This window comes from Brachionichthys hirsutus, chromosome 20, assembly GCF_040956055.1.
Source record: "Brachionichthys hirsutus isolate HB-005 chromosome 20, CSIRO-AGI_Bhir_v1, whole genome shotgun sequence".
In the NCBI taxonomy this organism is placed as follows: Eukaryota; Metazoa; Chordata; class Actinopteri; order Lophiiformes; family Brachionichthyidae; genus Brachionichthys; species Brachionichthys hirsutus.
Window position 1 is genome coordinate 2,400,207 of NC_090916.1, and position 27,965 is coordinate 2,428,171.

The window sequence follows — 27,965 nt, forward strand, 5'->3', positions numbered from 1 at the left end:
AAACAGACCGCCCCCCCAAGTAATTCTTCTCTGTCTGCTGAGTGAGAGACAAGGTTCCTGTAAAGGGCATTATCGCTGAAAAGAGATAGCGAGTCATAATGGATTTATTGTGTGTGTCTCCTGAGGCGACCCCTGTCTGCTCACTGTGTATTATTGTTGGAATCCATCTGGCCGCTTGAGTTCGGTCGTGTCCATCCACGCCAAGGACAATATGCCGTCCTCCTGTGGCTTGTTCTGCCAGCATCCCCCCCCCCCCCCCCCCCCTCACTCTCACGTTGGATGTTGGCACCACGCCTCGATCAATTAAACGGCACGTCGATAACAATCAGGCCGATATTCTGATAAAACATCACGGCTTCTGACATTCCCACATGTCCCTGTCAGCAGTGATTTGTTGCCTTGTTGTTGTGATTTGTTAATTGCATGACGCTGACGGATGAGTGCGGCATTTCAAAGCCTGAAAGGCTTCCGATTTTATTCATCTTTTCATTAAACAAAACCAAGAAATGAGACTAATCAATTTGCTATGACTTTGAATATTAATTAGGAGTGGCTAATTCACCATTTCTGTTGCTATGTTTTTGCCTTGTTTCATAAAAGCGGCAAACATTCAACTCAAGTCAAGATAAAGAAGACGATCTCCATCAACACAGCGGAATCTACATTTGCATTCTTTAGATTAGTTTCCCTAAAACACATATTTTGTCGATGTGATGATACAATTCTTTCTACGGCACGTTTGGAAAATCGTGCGCTGGTGGCCGACTGTAAATTTAGTGACCAATCGGCTTCTCACTCAGCTGAGACGGCGCAACAAAAGATGGTAGCACTGCGTGTTGCAAGTTTTCCCACGACCGTCTGTCCTCGACAGTTGTCCCTGACACTTAGAGAGACAGGTGCACGTCTTTCAGCATTGCTGCACATTCAGTGTCTGCACAGTTCAAACATTGTGACCTTGACCCATGGGGGGGGGGGGGGGGGGGTGAGTCGAGATCAAGCCGTATGTATTTAGAGGCATTCTCATTAAATCGACTGGTGTTACTTGGAAAATATGTTTATATGAGTCTGTTTGAGGCGGCGGGGGAAAAAAAAAAAGGCTGTGTTTTGGAAGCTCAAATAATCCTCGGATCTTTTTGACTTGCTTCCTGCAAGTTTCTGCCTCAAATTTCTGGCTGACAGTCTGCCTGCACGCAGGCTTGGGAGAACATTGTGTATATGGAAACAGTCTAACTTGGCATCAGCCGGCCTGGTGGACCTGAGGGCAGTTTGCAGTTACTCCATCACCATCCAAATAGAGCAACCGCCAGAGCCTCCATTGTCCCACCAGAGCAAAATTTTACAACACCTTCAGCTCGGCAGCGCAGGCGGTTAAAGAGAGGGAGGCCTTCATCCACCCTGAGGGCACAAAGCTGCAGCACCATCCTTAATCCTCCACCCAGCAGAAGGTTTTAACCCCGGTGTTCAAATTGCTCAGCTTGTGACCTCTCTCGAAATTTGCCCTGACCCTGCACAAGTGCACAATGCCCCCCCCCCTCGCATGCCCCGCATGCCTGGAGCGTGCGGGTTTTACTTATGGAGTAAGGTGCGCCAGCAGCTGCTGTGCAATGCCGCTTGTTATGATCCTGCGCTACTTTCACATAGCGAACTGTCAGTGAGTCTGGACGCGAGGCGAGGCCACGCTCAGGGGAGCGACACCGATACGGGTGGAGCTGATGTGCGAATGTGTCTTGGGCGTGTGCGTGTGTTTATGATACACAGACCAGAGTTGAGTGTAAGCAATCTGTGGGGCATAAAGATGCAGAGGATTCCTGGAAGCTATGAACTGAATCAGCACAATAATATTTAGTGTGTTGCTGTGCCGCTCCTGAGGCGTCGCTGACACACCTTGATGACACTTAGCTGTCAAGCCTTTAAGGTTGTCTAACTGAAGCAGATCTTGCACATTGACGTTGAAAGAGGAGTTATCCACGCGTCTACGTTCAAGCCGCATATATATTCAGAGCGTTTGGGACACAAAGGCACAATTTGGTGCTGCAGCGCCAGCAGGGCGAGGGTTAAACAGCAAGCAGTAATGGACGCCACGTGTGTCTCAAGGTGTTCGACCGGATCTCCCGCGACCACACCCACGATGCAAAACACAGAGACACAGGATCAGAATGGCAAATCAAGTGGGCGACCATGACAGTTATAGCAACAACAGCACAGACCAGAATCCACCATTAGTGAAAATCCCATTTTCATTGATTAGTCTTAAACTTCTGACAATGAACTCCTCCAAAGAGTCAATGAATGAATTCTGTGCATTAATCTCCCGATTATCAGAGCTCACATCAGTGGTTTGGTTACAGCTCGTTCTGGGGGGGGGGGGGTTGTTTGTTTCTTTCACGTGTCTTTTGTTTTTGTCCTCACGGAATATTTCTTCTCTCCTTTTTTTTGCACCGCCTCCCTCCTCCCTTGCGTGTCCTTGTGGCATGGAGCTATCTGGGAGGGGGGGGGGGGATTCCTCGTCACCCAACCCTGCTCTAATCCATCGTCCGTGCGCCGTCTTTTACACACGCTGACAGCATTGAAAGGATTTGTGTTCCTGCCTTCCCTCCGTCTTGCTCCCTCCACCACCGTACTCAAGTTACGTTTTCCCTTCAGCTTTGCAACAAAGGAAAAATCCCAGCTGAGACGTTGGCCCGGACAGAGAGACGCAGCTGGGGCCCCCAACCCAAAGTGTTTCCCTCAGCTGACTGAAATTACACACACATACACATATATATATATATATATCTGCCACTGCCTTTTCAATGGAACTGCGGAATCGAATTTTAAGTGCTTTTTAAATGCGATTCTTGAACACAATTTTGTGACAATCTCATAAGCACATCTGTGTGGTGTTTGTACATTTAGCACTACGGGATGTGACATCTGCTCCCACCTGAACCACATATTTGTTTTAAACTGTATATATAGTGGAGACCATTATATTTAAAGTCATATGCTTGCTCAGTGTGTGTCGTCGTTTTATGGGGTGGCACTTTGCTCATAGAGCACAAGAACAATCAAATCGTGATGAACGCTGGCTCCGGCCTGGACGCTTGTACTTAAAGCAAATATACTCCTAATACAACGATGTGTCCTGAGATTGAACTGCCGGCCCCTCCTAGACTTCTGCCGATTCCTTTCTGTGCAGAGAGAGTGTGTATGTTCCCCCCATGTCCGCCTGGGTTCTATCTGGGTTCTCCAACTCCCTCAAACCTCCAAAAATATGCAACTTAGGTGAACTGCTCACACCAACGTGTCCGTAGGTGTGAGGTGTTAGTCTGTCTATGTGTGGCGCCCCCGTGATGTGCTGGCTGGCACGCTGCCTCTCGCCCTTCATCACCTGAGATAGGACCCGTGACACACAAGGCCGATTGAGGTCGTCTCTTCTACAACAAAAATGATGGATGGACGTTTTGTCCCGCTGGTCTGCTCCGTCTCATACAGTGCAGTGGCGTGCCGGACCTTTCTGCCTGTGAGTCCGTGAAACTAGAGCGACGCTGGGAAGGGGTATATGTTATTGATTTGTGTCAACAGAGACTCTTATCAGTCCTCGTCAAGTGGAGAGCTGCGCACGCTAGCACAAGAGTGGCAGCAGAGAGCGTGACTGCAGCGGCAGGGCATGATGACGCAAAGGGAGACCTTTCACTGGCAGCCACGAGGACTCGTCAGCGCACTGCCTGGCTTTGAAGCGCTTCTAAAGAAAAAGTGGCACGCCCATTGGTCATTGCAGCATTGGTTTCTGCCCTTTTTCCTGCATCTCTCCTCCCATCTCCTTAATGCCTGCCAAAACAGCTAAATAATTGTGATGTGACCAATTAAAATGCAGGCATGCATCCCTAAACAGACATTAGGAGGAAGACATTAATTTGAGTCACCGGTGTGAACTCCCGCCACTCAGAGAGCTCCCGCAGCGCCACATTATGGCAAACCAGCATGACTCCATGCATTTACTCTGTACACAACAGGACAGAGAGTTCCTGGGGATTACTTTTTGTCTTTGCTCTCAGGCCATGCTGTACACACGTAGCCGGGTATCTCCAGAAACAAAGATATTTTTCTACCGTTTGGCCTTTTTTGTTGTAGTCGAAAACTGTCCTAACACGAAACCGGGTACAAAAGCAACAGCTTCCTGTTTTCCACACGTCTGTGTGCTTCCAACGTAGAGCTTTGTTTCTTCGTAACATCCACAATATGTGCCTAGCATGACATCATCATCATCATCATCATCATCATCCTCATCATCATCGTCCGCGGGAGGGAGTGCATTAGAGCTGAGTTTTAAGAGAGTTGTTTGCTGCACATATTTCTCTGTCTTGACAATCAGAAAATATTGTCTGTTTAAGCTTTATAGCTATTATAATGTTTGTCTCTTGTGTCTGCAGCCTCCTGAATTGTGTTGTTGTACTATGCTGAGTCTCTCTCTGTGTCTTTGTGTGTGTGTTTCCAACAGCTGTATGTCATTACTCATGTTGGTGTGTGTGTGTGTGTGTGCTCACCTCTCCTTTTGCCTTTTGTAAATGACTGTGGAGACAAATGCTGTTCCCCTGTGGACTGCTCAGCAACCAGAAGAAGCCCCTCATCGCTCAAAGTCCCGACAGTCAGCGCAACATTATTCCGTAATTACCTTCTCACACTGAAAAAGGCTTTTCTGTTCTTCAGATTTCAAATCAAACCCTTCACTTAAGATGCTATGAAAACTGAAGTGTGAGGTTCATGTTCTGTCACCAGGACGTCTCGGTCATTTCAGATTTCACAAACTGTTCTTTTATTTTTTTAATGTAAACATAGTTCCATCAGCAGAATTAAGAAGTCAAAATAATTAAAGAGATTTGTCCTAATTAGTCTGTCAGGAATTCTTCTCCTCACAAAGACAGAAAAGACAGATAACGATCGCAGTCAATAATACAGAACACCCCCTCTCCCTCCCCATCGAATCCAGACATTGGTGGTGGTGGTGGTGGTGGCTGATGACCCTATTCAGACTGATAAAGTGCGAGTCTATGAGGACTGGGTAAAGATGAAGTGTAGTGTTCCACAGTTTTCTATTGGGACGTTCTAGACAACTTCATTCTTCTAAAAAATGGTCTATTACAATTGAGGAAATGATTCTAAATGTCACGGGGGCTGGGCCGACTGGGCGCTCTAAACAGGCACAACACCGGATGCAGGTTATAGCTGGTCTTTAACGCACGTCGAGTCAGGCGCGCTGGGGGACGCTGACACTTTGGCGAGGTGTGGAGCGAAGGCCCGAGTCTTTATGGTGCGAGTGAGGAGACGAGGCCCGATTGGAATCAGCTGCGCAGGGCTGCCACTCCTGCTCCAGCTCAGCCCCGCCCCCTGCTCGTCCTGTAGTAGTTTTTTTTCCCCATCGTTCAGTCTACAAATACCTTTTACAATGGCAATTTTTGTATTGTATAACTTTTTGCATTTGCTGCTGTTTGTATTACAGTTTGTTTGAAAAGCTAACACTAATACGAGACACATAAAAGAGAACACAGAGTAAAAATAGAGGTTGAGAAATATTCAAAAATATGCTTGGGAAATGCAAATTCCGATCCTGAGAATAATGACCAAAGAGGAAGAAAATGGAGCCATTTGATGCAGAGGTGATTCATATATGGACATGGGGTACGATCAATTATGGTCAGCAGGGTTATTCTCAAACGACTGTGATCATCTCATCTGCAAGAAAATAGATGGATGGTACAGGGAAGTAGATTATAATAATCAAAGGGAACAACAATGATCAGAAGAAGGTAAGATGAGAGTGAAATGTCAGTAAGAAGTGCTTATGACAGCACAACCACCGATCTGCATGATTTACAGGAACATCAGTGCTTCAGAGATCTTTCAGCAGCCGGCGCAGAGGTTCAATCAGGACATATGTAGGAGGAGTAGGTGGGAAGAGCAGATCGGCTCGGCTGCTGGGGAAACGCTGAATAATTGCATTTGAGTAAAACTTTGAACAGCGATGCTTTAACCTGATCCTGAAATTTCAAAGGCTATTCAAAGACGTGACGCTGAAGAATGCTGTCGATAATTATGGCCATAAAAGGGCAGAATGGCAAATCAGTGTGCGGGATAATAAATCAAGCACACTTAGATAAGCATTATTTTAGGGCTTAAGTGGCAAATAGTGGGAAAAAAGTTGGAAATGTAAATCAGAAAATGACATCTTTAGCAGCGTTTTCTTAAAATCTGAAAAATAGAATGTCAGCAGAATCAGGAAGCACGACTGGTCTGTTGTCAGGCAGAGAAGGGAAGCATTTAGAAATTCCTTTCAGTGGTAGCTTCAATGCATAAAAGAAGCTCGAACGTTAACTACACTGGCCGGGGCGCACTCATCTTGTATGGGCATCATTGCACATCACAAATTGACAGGTGGGGGGTCATTTTTGAAGAGAGGCTGGCTTTTTTTTCGTGCAGGTCTGAAAAAGGCAACTGAGGGCAGAAGGAGTGAACGTGAACTGAATCACCCCAGATCAAAGAAATAAAACCAACCTGAGATCCTCTGACCAGCGTCCAAAACTGAATGGTTAACCAGATGTAGAGAGCTGGTGTTAAAAAGAAAAATATTTTCCTCTGGTGTACACCAAAGCATAATAGATACCCATGTAGTGACTAATCTCTGGGGATAAACAGAACACAGACAATGGAGCTGAGGCATTTTGGAGTGTGTGGAGATTGGCTGTGGCTGAAGTCCTTACAGGAACAGGTAGATGGAGACGACCCGGAGGATGGTCTTCTGTTTGGTTATCTGATAGCGGATTCCCCAGTCTGCTTACGTCCATGTTTACACATGCCAGGTATCGGTGTGTGTGTCTTCTGTGTGAAATACAATCAGGCCTGCCTACCAGGAAAACTATAGAGCACTGGGGCTGGAAAATAAGAGCTCTAATTAATACCTCATACTTATCATCTCTGTGAGCAGGAGCCAATGTGGTGAAAGCCAGGTAGATGCTTTATACTACAGTATAATACTGCAAATACCGGTACTCATAGAAAAAGCTGGATTTTCTTTCCTGGTATAGTCCCAGCGTACTTTGGTGAGTAGAGGAGGCAACCAAAAACATGCAAACTCCATGCAAATAAGGGGCCGATTTACTGAAATAACAAATGCATGATGGGAGAGAGAGAGAGCGAGCGAGAGAGAGAGTTGGACCGCTCACAAATGATTGGCTAAAGGAGAACATGAGAGGTTGTGATTGACTAAAAAGGAGAATGGTGAGAAACTGCTGGTGAGAGAGAGATCCTACACGCCTCCTGACAGAACTAAGCTCTACATCTTTTGATTGAAACAAAATTATTTGGTACTGAAAATGTAACTGAATTTTTAAAAACGATTTATACATACATACAGTATATTAATATGGATCCTTATAATAAAAAAAAAGCTTTGCATCCCTGCTCAGCAGATTTCCAACAGAATGAGATTTATGTATTCAAGGAGACACAGTCCTTCAGTCTGAGTCCTTTCACCATTAATAGAAGTTTGTTAAAAGCAGAAATCCAGATGCTGTTTTCTATGGACGGGGGCCAAACCTCTGTGTCTCCTCTGAAACAAACCCACGCCTGCGATGTGCCGTATGAATATCTATAACAAGCCCAAGTTGAGCCATCTAGATTTCAGCTGGTCTCCACAACAACCAGAGGAGGTCAGAACATGTAACATGCAATTTGATTCAGAGGTCTGTTCCATCCAATATTAAACAGAGAGCTTCAAAAGTTGAATTGAAGAATGCCTTAACAGCCATAAATGAACACATATCTTGAAATGATTAGTGATAGTTTCACTTTTTCCAGTCTTAATATGTTTGGAACCTTCTCGTTGGTGGATCGCAGCTCTGCCTCCTGAGACAAATGTCCCACACACTCGTCTCTCCCTGAGGAAGTCCAATGCATGAACCATTCTGTCCCAGTTTCCCTCCCAGTCAGCAGCAGCCAGGTGGATCCGATAGAGAAAGGACCTGCCAGCTGTTGCTCACGTGCCACAACACGAGGGATAAGCCTGAGGCAGGAGGCTGCATGTGGAGCAGTGTGAACAGTGACCAGTCATGGTGACAATGAGCTGCTCCCTCGCCATTTCTCCTCCCTTCTGCTCACTCCCTCTCTCCTGGTGGCGCTGTCGGACACAGCTGTGGAATGAGACTACGCTGTGTTTCATCTTTTTAATTTTATTTTAGGGCATTTCATTAAAAACTAGAAAAGGACTCAGAGAGGCGCAGACCTCCGCCAAGCAGCCCAGTCCCCTCATAATTGGATTTACATCATCCATATGGTGATCTGGATCATCATCAAACTGTTATTGGTATCGTTATACACCAACCATGAAAAGTAAGAGTGGATCGCAGTTGATACATATTTTTTTAAAAAATTATTTGACTGATTTTTGATTCTATAAATGGAATTTTCAATTGTAAAATTTCATATTTTTTCCTGACCTCATTCTGGATCAGATCCAGAAGACATTTTGCATGATAGTTCATATAGGACCCATTTATTACTGTGATTTCTGGTGAGTGAATTGAATGCTTATTTTACAAGATATGATTTTTTTTAAAGGCGCCATTAAAAGTAAATGGAAAAATCAGGATTTTTTTTCCATCCAGACAGGTATCCGGATCGCTCCCAAAATCAGGATGTTAGAACACGACCCAAGAGCTATCCAGTAGTTTTTAAACGCAATGTGTACCCCCATTTGTTCTAAAAATCGTGACAATATCTGTAATTCGGATCCAATCTGGATGAAATTCGGTGGTGAGGTAGAGCCCCCCACCCTACATGTCTGTGTCAAATTCCATAAACACTGGTCAATAATCAACTGAGATATTGAGGGAAAACATTCTGAATCTTCATTGACAGCAACAAAGATTTCAAAGTGATCCAGAATCCAGGATCTCTTCAGGATCACCACCAGAATGTGATCATCTGTTCCTGGTAACATTCCCAACATTTCTTTACAATTTAATCACGATCCGTCTGTAACTTTTTAAGTTATAATGCAAACAGACAAGTCAGACAGACAGGCAGAGAGACCAACGGCATGGCGGCGGTAACTATAGGAGAATGAACAGTGTCATTAGTGTGTTTATTATCTGAAATAACAAAAGCTCTGAAAGCTGCGTGAAAGAAGACAACGTATTATATATCTTTAATGGATCCAGAAAAAGAAACAACAACAGAAAAAAAAGCAGGATCATGTAGCATTTGTGTCTGTGTAGGACTCGGTGCCGTTTTAGAGTGCCAGGTTCAGGTCACAGTTTGTTGGGCCGGTTGAAAAGGGGGAGTGAAAACCGATGTGAGGACCATTGTTTGACGGTCTCCAGAGGTGGTGTCGGTTTCTCTCTTGTGCTGATGCTGCTGATTGAAATGGAAAATCAGCTTTGCAGCGCTCGGGGGTGTCGACGTGCCTCCTGGACTCGTGAGAAACAATGTGATAAATGGTTGCGGCATATACAAAGGCGTTTTGTGCATAATTTATATTTGACTTGACTTTTACTGGCGCCCCCCCCCCCCCTTTCTGCAGGTACAGTAGCGGGAAGTTGGCAGTGGCTGCTAAATTGCCAGGCTATTTTTGTGGTGTCATAAGACAAGGTGGCAAGGTATTTAAAATAATACAAATAAAACACTACTCTCCTGACAAAGAGGGCTTGTTTTTTTGTTTTTTTTTGTTTTTTTGCCGCGTTTGTAAGTCATGTGCTTGAAACATGTAGCCCGCAGATCTGTTGTGATGTGAACACAACATTTAAAATGTCATGATTGAGTTTGAGAATGAATCCGTCTTTTGTGGTGAGTTACACATTTTGGATGGGGAGTTGCATCAATTAATAAAATGTGATAACATGGGGACCATGAGAGAGAGAGAAAGAGAGAGAGAGAGAGAGAGAGAGAGTGCGTGCATGGAAGTTGATAACAGTCAACTGCCTCTGATACAAAGATCATTCAAATATTATTAATAATAATAATGTATTGCTTGCTATCAACTCAAAGTGCGCGCAACTCATTGTGAATTATTCATTCGGAGGCAGGAATTGAACTAGCAACCTTTAAATCACAGGACAGCCTGCTCAACCACCTACAAATGAGCGGCAGCAAAGGCCTTCAAAACCTGTTACAGCAACCAGCTGTGTGTAAAACACAAGCCCCCGGACTCCTGCTCAGCAAACAGATCCACGAAATGATCCCGGAAGTAAATGAAAGCTGGAGAGACAGTCTCTTTATCAGCTCTCAAGTCAAAGACGAGGTTCCCAGCTTGACTCCAACCCCCCCCCCCCTTCACATGTGCGAGCCTTCATTTAAAGAGGCAGGTTGTTCATCATCCATAAATCTGAGCCTGCCATTGAGCGTCTCAAATTGAGATCTGAACAAGCACCCCCCCCCCCCCCCCCCCCTCCCCTGTCCTCGAGTGTCCCATAAAACACATTGTTTCCAGCTTTCCCTTGCTCCCCGGGGAGGGGGGGCCCGATGGCAAACGTTCCCCTCACAGGCCTGTCCTCCTGGGCTTGTTTGGGGACATCTGCTGCCATGTTCAAATATTGTTTTTGGCGGCTGCAGCGCCGGCTCTGCTCTGAGAGAATAGCGCTGGCAACTATTTTTACTTTGGTGGGATAGATTGTGTTAACATACAGAACAATGCCTCAACCCCGTGGTCGTCCAGCTGCGGAGCGGCCGCGAAGCAACAAATCACACAGCCAAGCTCGCTGCTCGTGTTTATTAGCTGAGGTGATGAACGTATATGTGACCTTTTAACCTTGGCTTTCAAGGCTGAAGTAAAGTAAGACTTATAGTCAGTATATAGCTGTTTTTATTCCTACGTCCTCGCTCAAATATTGTACCCGCATGTCTTCTAGGATGTTACTCTGAATTAAATCTGATTTTATAGTAATGTATTCTAATCATTCATTGCAATGTTCAACTAACGAGCTATAAACATTCTTTCTACATATTCCCATGAGGCCTCAAGGCACTAAAAGGGAGAGAGTCCCATGAACTTTCTACTACATTTGCAGTTGGACTTCTTGCAACCACAGTTAATGCAGAGACCTCATATTTCAAAGCTAAACTCTAGGCTGAAAAATTAAAATGCAAACATTTGAAGGAAGCCGCAATGGCTGCCTGTGTTGTTTACCGCTCACATCGTAATATCCCATTAATGGATGGATCCGGCTCCTGTCAGCAGTGAAGGAGAGCTATAAAGCAAGAAAAGAAACTAAAAGTCAATATATATATATAAAAAAAAATACAGTTATTAAGAGGTTCATTAGGGGGTAAAAAACCCCAACATTTTGGGAACTATGTCAATCAATTTGGGAACATTCATCTGCCTATAGTGTGGACGGTGTCCGCCAAACCGTTGGTTAGATTTAATGTAATACATTTTTAATTCCACAGCTTGTCAAATGAAGGGTACTGGTTAAATAATATAAAAATAATAATAATAATCAGGTAATTCTATGTAATCCCCAAAGTACTAACGAGGGTATTTATTTTAGGGTAGTAAAAGGCCAAAAAACTGAAAAGTAATAAACAAATTTAAATTAGCAACAAGGTTTAAATATTCCGTAAACGTATCCAAAAAATAAATAAAAATACTTCAGCTATACACGTCTGTCTAACGGTTACCCAACCTATCTCGTACGGCGTACGCTATGCGTCCCACGTAGCCTCTATAAATATCATGTCTGTCTACATTCACTGCAGACGATTCACCTCCATAAACACAAATCATCTCCTTCTGTCTTTTACCAAGACAATTCGTCACATCCTGATTCAAGGATTGGCTGCAAGATGGATATTGTGACGCCGCTATTCCTAATGAGTTACATATTCCACATGTACTTGTCACGCGAGACACCGTGTCACCCCGTCATTACACAACTGTGTAAACCGAAACTGTCACTGGCTCGGCTTTATGAAACTACCCACGGCTGTTTGCCGAGTCAACAAACACAATCATTAGAGTTTGACCCCCCCCATCTGACAGGGAAACTGTCATGAAAAAAAAAAAGGTATCCTGGAAAGAACCCGACACCAGAAGGAAAAATAGTACTGGTGACAGATGCAAGTTCCATATCATACAACAAACCTGTTTGGACAAAATAAAGAGATTGTAATGATCAAATGAAAGAATAAACAGCAACAGAACTTAAAAAGTTAAGCACAGATCTTGGTTGGGAACGTTACCAGGAACAGACGTTTCAATTTTGGGGATGATCCAGAAGAGATCCTGGATTCTGGGATCACTTTGAAATTTTCTATTAGCATTGCAGTCAATGCAGCTTCAGAATGTGTTCCTCAGTATCTCGGTTGATCATTGATCGATGTTTATGGAATTTGACACAGTCGTGCTCTCTTTTTTTTATTCCTCCACGGTGTTGGAAGGACATCTGATAAAGAAGCCAAGGCTCTCTGGTGATGATCATCACAACTTTTATTCATTCATGGATAAACCAAGCAGAGTCGTCTTCAGTGTCTGTAAAAATGCATGATGGACAAGTTCACTACATGCAACTCACCCAGTGCACGAGTGAGTAAATTCTACTATCTACTACAGAAGCAATATTCAGAGGTCTAATGACCTCAAAGCAGCATTTCCACCAGCGCTTGACTCAACTCGACACAGTTTTCCCCCCTTTTGATACTTTTCTGTGCGACCTTCTAAATGACTGGGGGTTGGCACGTCCTCAGCGTAGGGAGATGCCAATGGAGGCGGTTTTGCATGTGGCGACAATCAGTTTGTGGCATTAGTTTAAGTATAGCTTTGACTCCTCTGCCCATAGACTGCAAGTAGCTCAGCAGCAAGATGAATCAATTTGGCTTTTCATGGACCGTCTGAAGTTGAGGTGCAACGTGTGTATAATTTGATTTCATGTTATATATTTATTTTACGCTGGGGGGGTGCTGAGACAACAAGAGGGGCCGAGGTTTGTCCTTTCGTCTCCAGAGGCTGTTTGTCCAACTGCAGCTGTGGGCCCCTCATCTGTCTTTAATTAGACAACAGTCATCATCACATAAATAAACCCACTCATCATCTCAGTAGTTTGTCCTCCAGGCATGAGATGACGGAGACAATAGTGGACCCCCCCCTTGGAGGCATGTCTCCACTCTCTACTCAAGGGCAGCATTTAACTTTTATTGCTCGAGGACTTGGATTGGCAGCCCCCCCCTGTCTGTCTCTTCGACGGCTGTGGTTGTAAAGTGAGGGCACCGTGGCTCCGTCTGCGTGGAGCCAGGTGACTGAGGAGCCCTGCCGCTAATGCACAAAAGCTGTGTTCTGAGAAACAGTAGCTCACGGCTAATGTCATTTCATTGGTTATTTAAGTCCGCCGCGATACTTATTTTGTGGCAGGTTTGATTTTGGGAGATTACGCACCCGTCGTTAAAACAGTTGGAGGAGCCCGAGTGTCTGTCAGGCTTGATTGTGATTTCCAATATTGCAGGACCATATATTGCATTTATTAAATAGTGGTTTTACCTAACTATGTTCATTTTAAATTGCAATGTTTCCACATGTTTTAATCCACATGCAATACTGCAAAGTTTTGTGCTTGTTTTTTTTATTTTTTTACTTGAACACATGGAAGTATCACCTCCAAATCAAAGGTGGGTGTTCGGACATGAGTCAGTTGTTATAACACGGCCCACAGGATGGAGGAAGTCCTGCGATTCCCCTGAGCTTCTCCTCTGCTGCAGCTGAACTAATGTGTTCTGACCCGTTGAAGTGCTACACCTGACATGTTTGCCCTTTCAGAGGAGCGGGTTCTACTCTCTGTGGACAGGAAGCTCATTTCCTCAGAGGATGGAGCCACACCTATTGAATTGTGCAATGTCATGTGACTATTTAACCCCAAAATGTAGCCGATTTTCTTTAGATATACTTCTGCTATGAAAGCAGTTTTAGGTGGTGACAAAGATTGTCGATAGATTGTTTCTTAAATGGGTGTTGCTGACACTCACTGTGATGTGTTTCCCTGTGAGACATTTGGCACCTCTTATAAGGCGATAATTAAAGTGTCGCTCAGTGATATTTCTCTTGGGATTGGACTGTGGATAGATAAACATGGCAGATATAGAGCTAACTTTTTATTTTGTTCACGTCTACGCAAAACAGGGGGGGGGGGGGGGGGGCAACCGAATGGAGAAATGTATTGCATAAAGTGTTTTCTTTATTAAAGCCAGACCATATAGGAAGCTGATAAAACAGCTAATTTAACACAGATGCACGAGGCAAGGTTGCATCAGAGTGGATGCCGCGTATAGAGAAACATATTATCTACAGGAAACACACAAAATAAGCTTTCCCTGCTGGCAGTATCGTAGTGCTCAGCCTGGTCTGACACAAAAGGGTTAATTTGTGGTCCGGAGACTGAAGTAAGCAAAAAAGAGCAGGATTGGAGCTCCTCTCTGCTGAAGGCTGAGGCGTGACCCGTGAGATAGGCACCAGGCTATCATGAGGGCGTCTCCCGGAGTGACTGGCCAGGAGAACAGAGCGGTCTTTGTCAGGGCTGTGTGCAAAAAAAAAAAGTGCTGAGCTAAGCAGCCTCTCCGCCCTCCCTCCACCACCCCCACCACACATCTCCCCTCTCACCCTCATGTTTTTTTCTTTCTCCGTGAACACACACACACAAATGCTTATACACACACTTTGCCAACAGTCCCAGGGGCCACGGCTTTCGCTTCAGCTGGTGGGAGGTTAACTGAAGGGAACACAGACGCTGTCCTGCAGTTAAAGCTGGGCATGTTGTTCAGCACGCATCCTGGGATGTACCTTTAGACTTATATATAAACGGCTGCAAAGGTTTTAGAAGTCTTGGCTTACAGTTCAAATCCTTACGGGGCCAGATTTACAAAAAACAAACAAACAAAAAAGCAAATGATCCCTGGTTTATTTCCCACGTAGGAAGAATGACTGAGGTTTCTTATAAATCAGACCGTCCAATTATTCAGGTTTAGAAGTGCAAATGAGAGTACCGGTATGTAAGCGACTCGTGAAGTCAAAGCATACGGCTTTTGTTCCTTGAAGCGACGGAATGATTCTTAAAGTCTTTCGTGCAGCTTGTTCAAACATTCAGCGACTCTCAGACATATGTACATATGCATGATTGTACTTCCTATTTGAGAGATAAAATGGAAAAACTGGTGCCTTTGAATCATTAATATGTATAATGACATAATCCTTCCCTGTAGTGCAGCAATATCTTTATTTTAAACAAGGTTGAGATCAGGACTGAACTCTTTATGTTCCCAATACAAAATAGATTTAACTTGAGTTTAACGTACCGGAGGCAGATGAACCAGTACACACAATGTACTTCACCCTCATAGGCTCCTCTTCCTCCTCCTCGGTTGGACTTTTCCCCTTATCAAAGAAGCTCTTCAAAGACGTTTGTTTAAAAAAAAAAAAAAAATCTGTTTTTAGTAACATATCACGTGACCAAGAAAATTCACAGGCGAGTATTACGTTGGAGAAAATCCAGTTGTTTTTCAATATAAAGTTTATAACCTTTTAATGATGATCCAGATCACCATGTGGCCGGTGTAAATCTAATTATGAGGGGAATTGATATTACACATACGGGTCAACTAAGGCAATTGGTAGTTACGTGAACATGTTTAAATACTGTTTAAAAAAACCCTGTAAAAACAGATCAGAAGTAAGTGTTGGCACTCTGGGCTTGAGTTTATTGTAAAGTTGCACTCACCATGAAAAGGGTTGCCAGTCCCTGGCCTGGGATCAGAAAATGTATGCTTAATGGAAGGATGACCTCCGATTCAAGATGTTTATCCTCTCGATCAGGGAGAACCTCAGGAGGAGACAGACCAGTGTGCAAGAGGACTCATGAATCCAACGGCATTAAAAATAAATGAAAAGCACACTGGGCGATGTCACCTATTAATTAAGATGCTTTCAGCATCTTTCATTAAACATTTGCACTCCAGGTCAGCTGCTGTTGTCCTAGAAACGTGTGTCAATTACTCCAAGTGTGACAATGCCGACTAAACAGCAACAACTATTCATGTAGTTTTCTTTGATAGTGAAATTAAAATAGGAAAAATTGTCGAGGCTTAATTATTTCTGTTTAGCAAAAAGCAAAAAAGAAGACACACAAGCCATTGTACATGTCCATAAATTTTTAATGAAAAACAAACCCCCCCCCAACAATGTACCCATTTAACAACAGAAGAGGAAACTGTAAGATTTCGAGAGCCAAGCTCTTATGTACAGCATATTGCACTAGAAAAAGAACAAACGTCCCCGGTTCTCTCTTCCCTCCATCGCTCCGTGTCCTGTGCCGCTTGAAACGCGTGCAGCAGACACAGAGCGGTCCCATCGATAACACAACCAACGCTTTAACCAAAACTGCTACATCTGGCCTGGGTCTCACCTCGAACTACACTTGAGTGTGAAATCCTTGAGACCACTCTGAACGCAAAGAAAGCCACGTGGCGACAGAGCAAACCCTCTGCACACGCAGCGCGGAAGTCCGAAATAAGTTCCACTTTCATGTTCGCTTCATGTATCAAAGAGATAGCGTAGTTTTTACTCCATTAAATTACATTCAAACCCTTAAGATACAGATTTTTTTTTGTTTCCAGGAATGTTGGACATGCATTTTGACCCCATTTACATATGATTGAAAAGCCCTTGAACTGTGAGCAACACAGCAGACTTGTCAACATCTAAAATTGAAAATGCCACAACATTTGGGGGGGAAAAAACAAAAAAAAGCAATCATAGGCAAGTAAAAAAAAAAAAAAAAGTTTTTGTGTGGTTCTTTCTTCATCTTCTTATAAAAAGATTTGGAGAACTTTCCCAAAAAATGTTAACAAAGATAGCAACAATAGCTGCGTCAAATTCATGTCTAATGTATAAAAAACACCAAATCACAGCACTTGACAGTATAGATGTACTCTTTCTTGGATATTCCAAAAAAAACAAAACGGATCAAATAAATTTGATATTAAAGACACTGAAGGTTGAAGAAATAAAACAGCAGTTGGTGGCGACAGGCTCAGACCAACAACAGGCCGACTGAGACGTTGTTCGACTCGTCTCGCGTAACACCGGGCACCATGGTGGCTCATTCCGTCTTCAAGTGTAAACCCACAGCCCCGCTAGATTGCAGGTTATAAAGCACAACAACTCAGACGAGCTAGGCCAATCCAGCATTATAGATCTCAAGAAATCTAGACGGGAAGTTCAGCACAAGAGTAGAAAAGGAGAGCTGCAGAATACAGTTTACAAGTAAATAAAAAAGAAAGTTTTTTTTTTTTTACAGTGCACATTAACTGCAAACAGTCGGTTCTAAAATTGAACGTTTTGCGCGCTTTTTTTTTTTTTTGCCATGCTGAGAGATGTCAAAGGTTGAGCCTGTGCCTCGTGAACCAATGGAAGGAAATCAATTTATTTCTTTTTTTATATATATATCAAGGCACAAGGAACACATTGTACTGTTTGTGCCAAATCTATTCTACCGGAGCGCGACGATCACGTGGAGTCCGAGCGTAGCGAGAGCAGTGACCGGCGGCTTTGGGTAAAAGTATGCCAAGTGGTGGATGATGATGCGGTAGGTCTGTTTCTCACAAGGCACATTTTTCTACATTTGATTGTCGGGTTGTCGTCAGTTGTTGGTGTGATTTTGTAAAGACTCGCAGCATTTGTGTGAGAGCGCACGAGGCACATGGCTTTAGTCCAACCTCCCCACACACGGGCATCAAACACGCCACCGAATGCAAGTCGCCAATGAAAAGAACTGTACACTGATTTAGCATCTATACAGTAGCACTGAGCAAATATACACACACAAAAAAAATAAATTAGAATAAATTATCCAGAAGAATCCAACTTGTTCACTGTCAAGGACAGGGAGCAGTCGAGCGTCGAACTCGCAGTCGGCTCTGAATTGGCTCAGCTTTGAGTGTTTTGCAGGAAACACACTTTTTGGTTTGCTTCTTGTGGAGTTGCAGGGAGAATAACGTTCACCTGCAACACGGAGTGCCAGCGGTGCGAAGAACTCTGATTACTGACGCAAGGAGCCGTCACCCAGAGGCAGCTCACTCAAGTTCATAGTAAGTATTGGGTATATAAAATACTTATGAACTACTCCCTGGCAAAACATAAAGGAGAAGAAAATACCCTATCAGTGTCTTCAAAAGCCCGTGTTGTAAATCTACAAAAAAGGCTGAAAAAAATACATTGAATTTAAAATGTTCAAAATCTGACATTAAGAAACAGTGGCGGTGTCATTGCAGAACGCTGACTTAGCAGTTGTTGCACAAGGATGTATAAACGTATCTCTGATACCAAAATGCAAAGATGTGTGTGTGTTTTGTTTCTTTTTTTAAATCTGTACAGAAGTCATTCTTACAACGTTCTCAGTGGAGCTCGCCGGCGGTAAGAAAGCACTTAAACGAAAGGTTGAGTTGATGCGTGCATATTATCCACGCGTCCGCTTTGAATCAGTGCTTCAGACGGTTAGAGCTCGGCCTGGAGTAAAATGAAATAGAAACGCATCTCTGTAACTTTAACCCAAATAAGGTTTGCAACAAATATAATCTGTATTTCAGGGAGAAGACGGCCATGCTGTCGGAAATGTTCTTTTGCGGTTGTCAGTTTGATTGCAAATGCAAAAAACAGATCCCTAAGACTTTACTTCCTTCCATGACTATTGCTGACCCCTAAAGATGCTGAGAAATGTCCCGCAGGTGACCCACAATGCAGCAACGGACAGGTGTGATTGTCAAACCAGCGAGAGAAAGAGAACCTGAAACGGAATGATGACATCCATCCCTCCTTTTTCTTTTTTTTTTTCAGGTTCTTATCCTTTTCCAGTTCCCTGCTCGTCATCGTCCCCACAAAAGGAGATTTGTTTGACTTTGTGCTTGTTTGGCTTCAGAATAATGGCGTCTTTTTTGGAAACAGTAAGCAACCAGTCCTGCACGCACACGAGCACAAGTTAAAAGTGCAATCGCAACATCGCTTAAAGTTCGATACACCTAAATTCAAGTATGTGCGTGTTAACCCTTTAAATCGACAAGGCTCTGAACCTACACAGTGGGTGCTTGGGCCACGTGCGAGTCGCCGTGGAGATGGGGACGCTGACGGATGACAACGGGTCGATATGATGTCTCTATGGCAACAGTGGAAGCTGGTAAAACACTCATTTGACCAACCAGCAGTGCAACCCTTAGCCAGTGTGGAACAGTCCAGGACCGGCTGTGTTTCTGAGAATCAATTTGAAATGTGCCTCATGTCTTCAAGGTTGCAAGTCAGTAACGTCAGCACAGAAATGTCTGTGTCCACAGTCTGCCGCCATGAAAGTGGCCGAATCTTAAACTTGATCTCTTTCTTAAGAGCCCCTTAATGCGAGCGTTGGACTGCGGCGCGAGAGAATAAGGCATTCCCTGGACTGACAGAGGTCCTTCAAGACTTGAATCGCCAAATAAAAAGAGCAGTTTACTGTACAAAATAGGTCATCTTACAAATATTTCGAAAATATCTCTTCAAAACAGAATGGCTCCTTCTTGGAAAGATGAAAAACAAACAAAAATAATAATAATAATAATAATAATTGTCATCGGCCGCCGTCCAGCGGTGGCCAGTGTCTTCTTCATTTCATCTTCATATTTGATTAGAAAACAAAATCCAAACCCGTGTTTCATCTTACAGTGCCATCTCTTAAAAGTCCAGTCCCTTGTCCCTGTGGGAGAAGATGGGGGGGGGGGGGGGGGGGGGGGGGCAAAGGCTGAGGAGGGATCAGAAGGAGGCTCCTTCATCTCTGCGCTCCTCTCAGACGGGGGAAGGGAGCCTCTCTGGGGAACAGAATGCCGAGCAGGGCCATCGTCAGGCGCATCCAGACGGGCAGGTTTTGTCTCTGATGCATCAGGAACTGCGGGAAGACAGGAGAGAATCCACATTAGGCTAATCCGGTCCGGGAGAGACTGTCGGAACGCAGCGCCACTATTCAGAGCTTCGCCCCTGCGGCGATGAAAATGACTTCAGAACCTTTCGTTTGTTCCGGCAAATCTTTGTGGACTAAGATAAAGCCTGAGCTCGAGCTTTTAATCGCAAAACTCGACCGCGGACCAAGACAGTGCCGACCTTCCTCTTCCTCTTCCTCCTCCCGCCGGAGTCAGACACTCTTATAAAAACAAAAACAAATGCATTGTTGACTTCTAAAACAGAAACTTTGATGCTAACGGGCAGAACGCTTCCCGTAGCAAAGTCAGCCGAATAATCAGCGCGGGAAACAGAAGCGGCCCCCGTCACCTCCCGGCCTCCGTCACCTCCCGGTCCCATCGTGCTCTGGCGTGGGGCGGGCTGATTAAGAGGACCCCCCTGCAGCCCTCTGCTCATCTCCGGGGCTGCACAGCTACCCCCGGCTTAATGAACAGCCGTTCAGAAAGCCGGAGATGTTGTTTCAGCCTGTTGCATAAGCATTCCCGCTACCCCCCCCCCCCCCCCCCACACACACACACACACACACACACACACACAGCCCACGTAAATGGCAGCGTTTGGCAGAAACCAGGGTGCTGTTTAAATAAGCCTGACAATCTAGAATTAAGGCAATTAGGACCAGTTAGGGGTTACATTTAGCGGTGCCAGTTCAATTCAGTCCCGTCGGCTGCTCCTGCATCGAGTTGGGATTGCTGGGAACGTCGGGAAGCTCGATGGGGGGGGGGGGGGGGGGGGGGCAAGTGCGTGAATTTTTGCTCCTCCACTCCATGTTAGGTTAGCGTTTGATTTCCTACACAGGTAGTGCACAAAACACAAATATACATAGATGTGTATAATATATACATACATTAGTCCACAACCATAACGCTTCCTTGGGGCCGTAAGTGTAACAACAGCAACAGAGACGGCGCGGCGAGGGAGCGGCTCAGAACAGATTACTTGTGATTACGCTCCGTTCAGAATATTCATACAGGATCATATCGCTGCAGGACTAAACAAAGTCGAGAGGAGACAGCAGATAAAATAAGTAAATAGTCGCTCTTATCTCTGCCAGAGTCACACATCCAAAACACACACACACACACACCGAGGCAGTCGGCAGGACAACTGAGGTATTGTGGGTAGTCGTGAGTCAGACTCTATTTTTAGACGCGCGTATAAACAGCCAGCCGAGTCGACCCAGACTCAGACGTGCGTCTCGCTCGTGTTTGTCGCATCGATCTCACCGGCTGTCGAAAATATTTGTCCAAATTTCTCACTTTCTTTGTTCCTTTTTCTAGAAATCTCATTTTCCTTCTTCCCCTCCGCGGGAGAACGGTCCAACCAGCAGATACGGATCCGTTCCCAGTATGTCCCTACTTATTAACTACGTTCTGGGTCAGGCGGTGATGTGGACTCTCCCAGCTTTACAAACTAATGCAAGCACAGAAACAGAGTGGAGAACCTGCCCTCTCCAGCTGCTGAAACATCTGTAAGCTTGTGACACATTAGTAAGTGGAGCTTTCCAGCTACACACGGTGCGTGTGTGTGTGTGTTTAACTATTCCCGCGGGAGTGCCACAAATTGCGAAGCTCCGTGCCCAATTACGTTTATCATCTCTAAAAGCCTCGCGAGCCCCGAACTGGTTCTCGCTTCTCAGGGCATCTTTGAGGAAGTGGAGGTCGGTCTACCCTCAAGTTAGCGAGACGCATGCAACGAAAGGAAGTTGGGGGGGGGGGGATCAGAGGAATCACAGCGCGGCTGGAGTTAAGCCCCGGCGGGTTGCAGCCAGTCCAGCTGCCAAAATACTTCACCCCAAACAAATTGGCCCAAGGTGTGACATGCATGAAGTAAACACAGCAACAAAGTCCAGTTGAAGACCTCACAGCCCACGCAACCCCCCCCCCCTCCAGCAGGCCGTTTCGGGTGGGAAGGCGCCACTCTGCTGCTTGGCGGCGAGGCTTACCAGTTCGATGTGATCCTGCTGGAACTTGTCTCCGATCTCCCGAAGTTTGCGCCCGACTTGTGCCTCGGCGCTCACTCCTGCCTGCTCCTCCGGCCTCGCCGCCACGCCGCCGCCTTCCTCCCCTGGGCCCTCTTCCGCCTCCTCTTCAATCGGCCTCTCTCCCTGGTCCTCCATCGGCTCAAAATGAGCAGGGAAATGTGAACGCAATCCAGCATTGCCTGAAAAGAAAACATCCCAGCCTCTTAAAGCTCGTTTAAATTTGTGTTAAATACACCGGCTTCAGGTCATGCCTGGTATAATTTGTTCAGTGACTAGTTAAGTGAATAAACGCTGCAGCACTTAGCACTGGTGCTACATTGCTTTGTGAAACACGAACAGGTTTTTTTTTTTTATAGCAGCAGATATTCTGATGGATAAATAAGAAGGAGTTCAACTCGTAAAATCCACAAAGACGCCGCTGAAAAACTCGGCAGGCGTGGCGGTCAGTTTACCCGTCGTCTCAGCGCTTGCTTTGCATTCATGCCGCTCGTAGTGAAATATGTTTTTTTTTTTAAAGTTATCATGTGTGAAGAATGGCTTTCTATCCCGCCTACAGCATCTCTCAGAAACTGCGTGCTCGGGACGAGACGTGGCGACGGCCCGAGCGCACGGCGCCCATTACCGGAGAGAGGACAATGAGGGACAAGGTGATCGCAGGACAGCGTTTATCCACTTAAGCACGGGACGACGTGCGTCTCACATGCTGATCCTGAGTTCAGCAAACAAACAACATTCTTCCTCGACATTCATTACGGCGGCGGGCGCCACGCTGATTTGATTAACAAAAAGGCCAAACGCTATTGGACTTCGTGTAGACACGTTGCCTTTATGTGTGTGTGTGTGTGTGGAGGATAGGTTATTTGAAGTGCTTCGTTTAATGTTGCTTTAAAATGCATGTTAAAGAAACCGGCTGGAATATGACAGTTATTAAGATTTAGTTTGCTCGGAGTAATGACATAATAAAGGCAATTACAGGGTACGGCAAACAATCTGGTTATTAAATTATATAAAAGCGGCTTTTTGAACTTAATGTCTGTTTTTCCTGTTTGGTTAGGAACAGGTTTGACTTTGTGGGAAAACAGCGGTTCTTAAGCCCCGCAGTTTTCACACACGCATTCACTGAACCCTTCATAATTGGAAAAATAAAACTTACAGTAATACAGGACAGGCCAGTACAGTAATACCTCGACATACGAGTATTCGTCCAACCGCTTTCTTTTTTTCTTGCTCGACATAGTACGAAGAGATTAAAATGGAAATGACCAAATTAAGTGCAGCCACGGGTCAGAGGTCGACGACTGAGCGCACCGAATTCTCTGCGGCCCTGACATTGAGGCCAACGCGATGCGGCGTGATCAGCTGTGACGAATCATACGCGCGTACGCAGCGTGAACGATGCGCACACCGTTGTGTCTTGGCCTCCGCCGAACCCCCGGGGTTCGAGCAAACCCAAGTTAAGAACCGCTGCCCTAGAAATCTCCTGATCTGACACTCACCAAATCGGAGCAGCAGGTTTTAATCGCTAGATTCTCCACACACGCTCAAATTCTAAAACCGAGAGGCCACCTCGACGTCCGGCAGGCTTAAATCACCGCGCCCCTCTCTTACCGTGAAAGGGCATGCGAGGCTGCCGGAACAAGCCACACGCCAGCGTGCTGATGCCGATGCTGCCGTCGCCGTGGCTCCGCGACGAGGGCGCCGCGGCGGCCGCGAGGGCCTGCCCAGCCGTGATCTGTGTGGCTCGCTCTTCGTATTTGATGTCCCTAAAGGGCGTTCCCCAGAGCTGCGAGATAGGCCGTGACATGTCCTCCTCCTCATCATCCATCCGACGCCTCAGCACCTGGAAAGACGAGAGAGCGGACACCAGAGGCAAACTTTAGGTGAGAGTTGTCTGCAGGCCTGTGGTGCACGCTTAACACTAGGTGCGTTTACACGGACACATTTAACCCGGTTAAAATTCTGACCGCGCTGCTGCTATTGCCGGAAGCTAGTTGAAGCAGAGCGAGCGAAAAGCACGGCGGGCGGAAGACAGAACTGGGCAATATCTGAAACAAACATGTTGCCGGAGACATTAAAGGAGGAAAGTAAAAGCGCAAACGGGGAAAACGAGCGAAATAACGCTGACGTTTCAGGCAGAATAGCGCCGAGCGATGATTTGTTTACAGCGGAAGTTGCTACGCTACGCTTCTTCTTCTACCATTTCCGGTGGTCAAACTGCGCATGTCAGAATATTCTGTTCCGATCAAAAGTGTGATGCATGAACACGCAAATCCTAATCGGATCGGATTTTTAGGGTCCATGAACACGGCGCATCGGATCACAATTTTACTCTGAACTCTGATCGGAATAAAGACATTTTGTCCATGTAAACGCACCTATTATAACACGGCGTTTATGCTGACTCAGCATCAGTGGGAACTTTAGACATCTGGCAAATAGAAAGTGATCTAACCGCGTCTGTTAACGTTGAATAATGACTCATTATAATGCGCAGTGACAGGCTAAACTCGTGTGATGCTGTAATATTGAAAACAAGCAGTCGGAGGTGGATAGTCTCCCTTCTGGTAATGCAACAAACATGTAAAAGGCCCCGAGCAGCTGAACTCTTACAGCAACAGGAGCAAAATGAACAGGAAGACCCAGCGGGCCCAGCGGGCGGCTAACTCCGTATGAGCCCCCCCCCCCCCCCCCCCCGTGCAGCACAGAGCCCGGAACGCTCCGGAGATTAAGATTTAGGGCTGTGCTTATTGTTGCTCCATGTTTCCACTACCAACACGCTCGGCAGCAGGTGGAGCGCGAGTGAAACCCGAGCCAAGCCAAAGTTCAGCTCGATAGCCGCTCCGTGAGGGCGATAACAAAGTCGCACTCCATCCTCATCGTGCCTGCCGAACGCAAACAGGCACGCCCTCCTCCATCTTGGCCACATGCCACAGTCTGAACGACTGTTTCGTCTTCTTCTTTTTTGCCAAGGTACCCATCTTGTCCCTTTCTTGTGTAAGCGGAGACAGGCGGGCTGGGTTGAAACTGGATATACTGGTATAGTGTTTGCTGACTGTGCCCCCCCCCCCCCAGTCGTAGATCTCTTTGTGAAAGTGTCCCTTTGCATGATGTCATATCACATCATGTCAAAGTACAAAACCTAAAACAGCGGTGGAAGATCCGGAATGATCAGGCAGGCCACGAGTATATTCAGTCGAAGATTTGTCAGTCTGAGTATTTGCTTTACGCCAAACAGAAGCATGCCTCCGTGTTTTAGCCTCGCTCTGCGCTAACCTCGCTTCCAGCATCGAAAGCTGTCCTCTGTGCCAAGAGGACAGCAGAGGACTGGACTGCGTGGAAGCACACAAACACAGCCAGAGAACCCTACAGATAGACACAACGCACCCGCGCGCACGCACACGCACACGCACACACACACACACGCACACGCACACACAACACCGCTGGGGGGGAGGAGGCCTGGCTGCAAGCCGCTCAAAGCTGCACAGAAAGTGGCTCCCTCTGCTGCACCATCCGTGCACGTGGTTTTCCTCCGTGCACGGCTCTGGGCGGAGAGCACAACAAGGTGAGCCCTGCAGCGACTTCTCCTTCTGCCCGTGAACGCATCCTGCGATTGGTGGGGCAAATGCAGGGTTAAACTGGTGACGAGTTCCCGTCCTGTACTTTGTGTGTGCGTTACTTTGTGTATTACGTTACTTTGTACAGAAATTATGAAAAGGTTTTTTTTACACCGTTTTCATTATGATCGTTCAGACTGTTGATGGGAGCTCCGGAGCATCAGCCGGAATGGGTCGCGTCTCAGGCGCGCACCGTCCCGGCGCCGGGTCGGGTCGGCTCGGTTCTGTCCACAGAACAATCTCTAATAACAGCCGAACCTCCAGCAAAAGGCGAGTCTGAACAGAAACACACACACACACACCGCTAAAGTTCACTTTTACTTGATTAAAAAAGTATGCAGAACTTCCGCCAGCGTTAAAACAACAACAACAACAACAACAACAAACTCGATGAACGTTCCAGCATCTCGGACGGAGCCTCCGAGGCGGGAGTCATTATCCTCCGCGGACATTTCTCTCCACAACCCGAGGCAGTAAACCCTAACATTTAAAACGGGGCATGGCTAATTTCACTTTTTTTTGACTATATTTTTTATAGTAATATTACACTTTCTTGCTTTTAATATTGCGGAATAGCAAAACAAAAACAAAAACACTACAAAAACACGCCAGATGTGTCCGACGGACAGCGGGGCGTCCGCGGTCCAGGATGGACGACGCCGGTTATTGTTCTCTTCGTCCGGTGAAACAACAGAAGAAAGTCTCAGGCGGGTCGGAAAACAGAAACGCGGCGGAACGACGTCTCCAGACGCCGCCTAGCACGCACCGACCCCCCGCTACGTCCGCGCAGCGCTCACTCCATCCCTGCCCGGGCATGCCCGCACATTTGTTGACAAACTCGCCGAGCGCGACGTCGGTCGGAATGGCGCGTTTTAAAAATGTGACGCGCGTCTCACTCACCGCCAGAAAACACGTTTTCCGTTTCTCCGTGTCTCCCCGTTCGCTCGTCTCCTACCGCGGCGACGCGTCTCGTACTCCTCTTTGCATCAACAATCACCGGCGGACGTTCGCTGCCTCGGAAAAGGCTCCTGTGTTTTCCTTCTTCTTCTTCTTCTTCTTCTTCTTCTTCTTCTCCTTCTTCTTCGTTGGTGTCCCGACGACCCGCCTCGACCGGAGGGACCCGCCCCTCGTTAATGATGTGAAAGAAAACCGAGTCGTCAGCTCGTGTTCAAGCAAACACCGCACACCGAAACCGTTTACCGTTTACACTGCTGGACGGTTTTGGCACAAATGCGGTGGCGAGGAAACGTAAACGCGATAAAAACGTGTCTGTTATCTGTCAGCGCGGACACAAACAGTGTCTGGCCCTTTAAGAGAGCAGCCCCACTTGAAGCTGGTGACACGCAGTGGACCAATCAGATGGTTTGTTTTGATCCCGCCTTCAGCTCCGAGTATCTTGACACGTGGAAGGGAAAAACAGAAACCCAGATACAACATGTGACTGTTTTTAGCTCATCTCAGCTGATTGGGAGTGGCTGCTAGATAGAGTCTTGAGCCCATCCAATTACTGATGATTAAAAATGCTCAACAGCACGATTTGTGATGATGGGTTGAGTACAGTCAAGGAAAAAAACAATGACATTATCCAATGGAGTTGCCACACATGCTTGTTAATGTTTCATTGTGTGAATGCGTGTCTTGCAAACGTTATAAAGGAGGCATAGCATAAACACATGAAGGCTAACCCGATCAATTAGTCATGTATCCTACCTAGTTTTATCATATGAGTACACTCTCAGTTTTATTATATTATATTTATATTGTACCTTCACTACTATTTTCGTACAGCTATCGTACCTGCAGAGGATGTGCAGTTTGTGCACTTCCTCAACCTCGAAATCAATACACTGTAATACTATTACTGTGATATAATTGTAATAATAACATTACACATTCTGTTAAATGATTTTTTTTTTTTTACCTTTGATGATTTTCCTGATAATATGATGCAACTTTTCTTTTACCATTATGTTTAAAGTTTTCACCTTGATGGTGTGAGGATGAGTCTGTGGCCAGAATAGTCCCCATTACATTATGGTATGGATCTGGGCAAAGGAATGTACAGTATTCACATCCTTTATCATGGCAAGATACAACATTTTCTTAAATTTCAGAGGGAATAATTCATGGATATAATTTTTATTATTATTTTATATTCATGTTGAGGGGTTGTTATCCACGAGTGTGTGCACTTTGGTGCACATTTAATTAAAAGTCCAGATGTAAATGGTTTGCGATAGCAAATGCAGTGACCTTGAATTATGGTTATGGATTTGATCTCGGATAAGGCATCATTGGATTAAAGAAAACGCATAGCATAACATAACACTGCTCAAACGTCCTTGAATGCATCCTAGTGATTTGACAGCATTTT

At 45.6% G+C, this 27,965-nt stretch overlaps 1 protein-coding gene across 1 annotated transcript; it reads right to left on the reverse strand.

Moving 5' to 3' along the window:
- Window positions 1-19,802: 19,802 nt before the first annotated feature.
- bmf2 (BCL2 modifying factor 2) lies at window positions 19,803-26,642 on the reverse strand. The gene is made up of 4 exons (XM_068754166.1): window positions 26,492-26,642; window positions 23,583-23,814; window positions 21,936-22,153; window positions 19,803-19,919 (listed from the first exon to the last, which is right to left on the reverse strand). Exons 2-4 carry the CDS (start codon window positions 23,797-23,799, stop codon window positions 19,803-19,805), a joined length of 552 nt encoding a protein of 183 aa, XP_068610267.1. The 5' UTR covers window positions 23,800-23,814; window positions 26,492-26,642.
- Window positions 26,643-27,965: the final 1,323 nt, after the last annotated feature.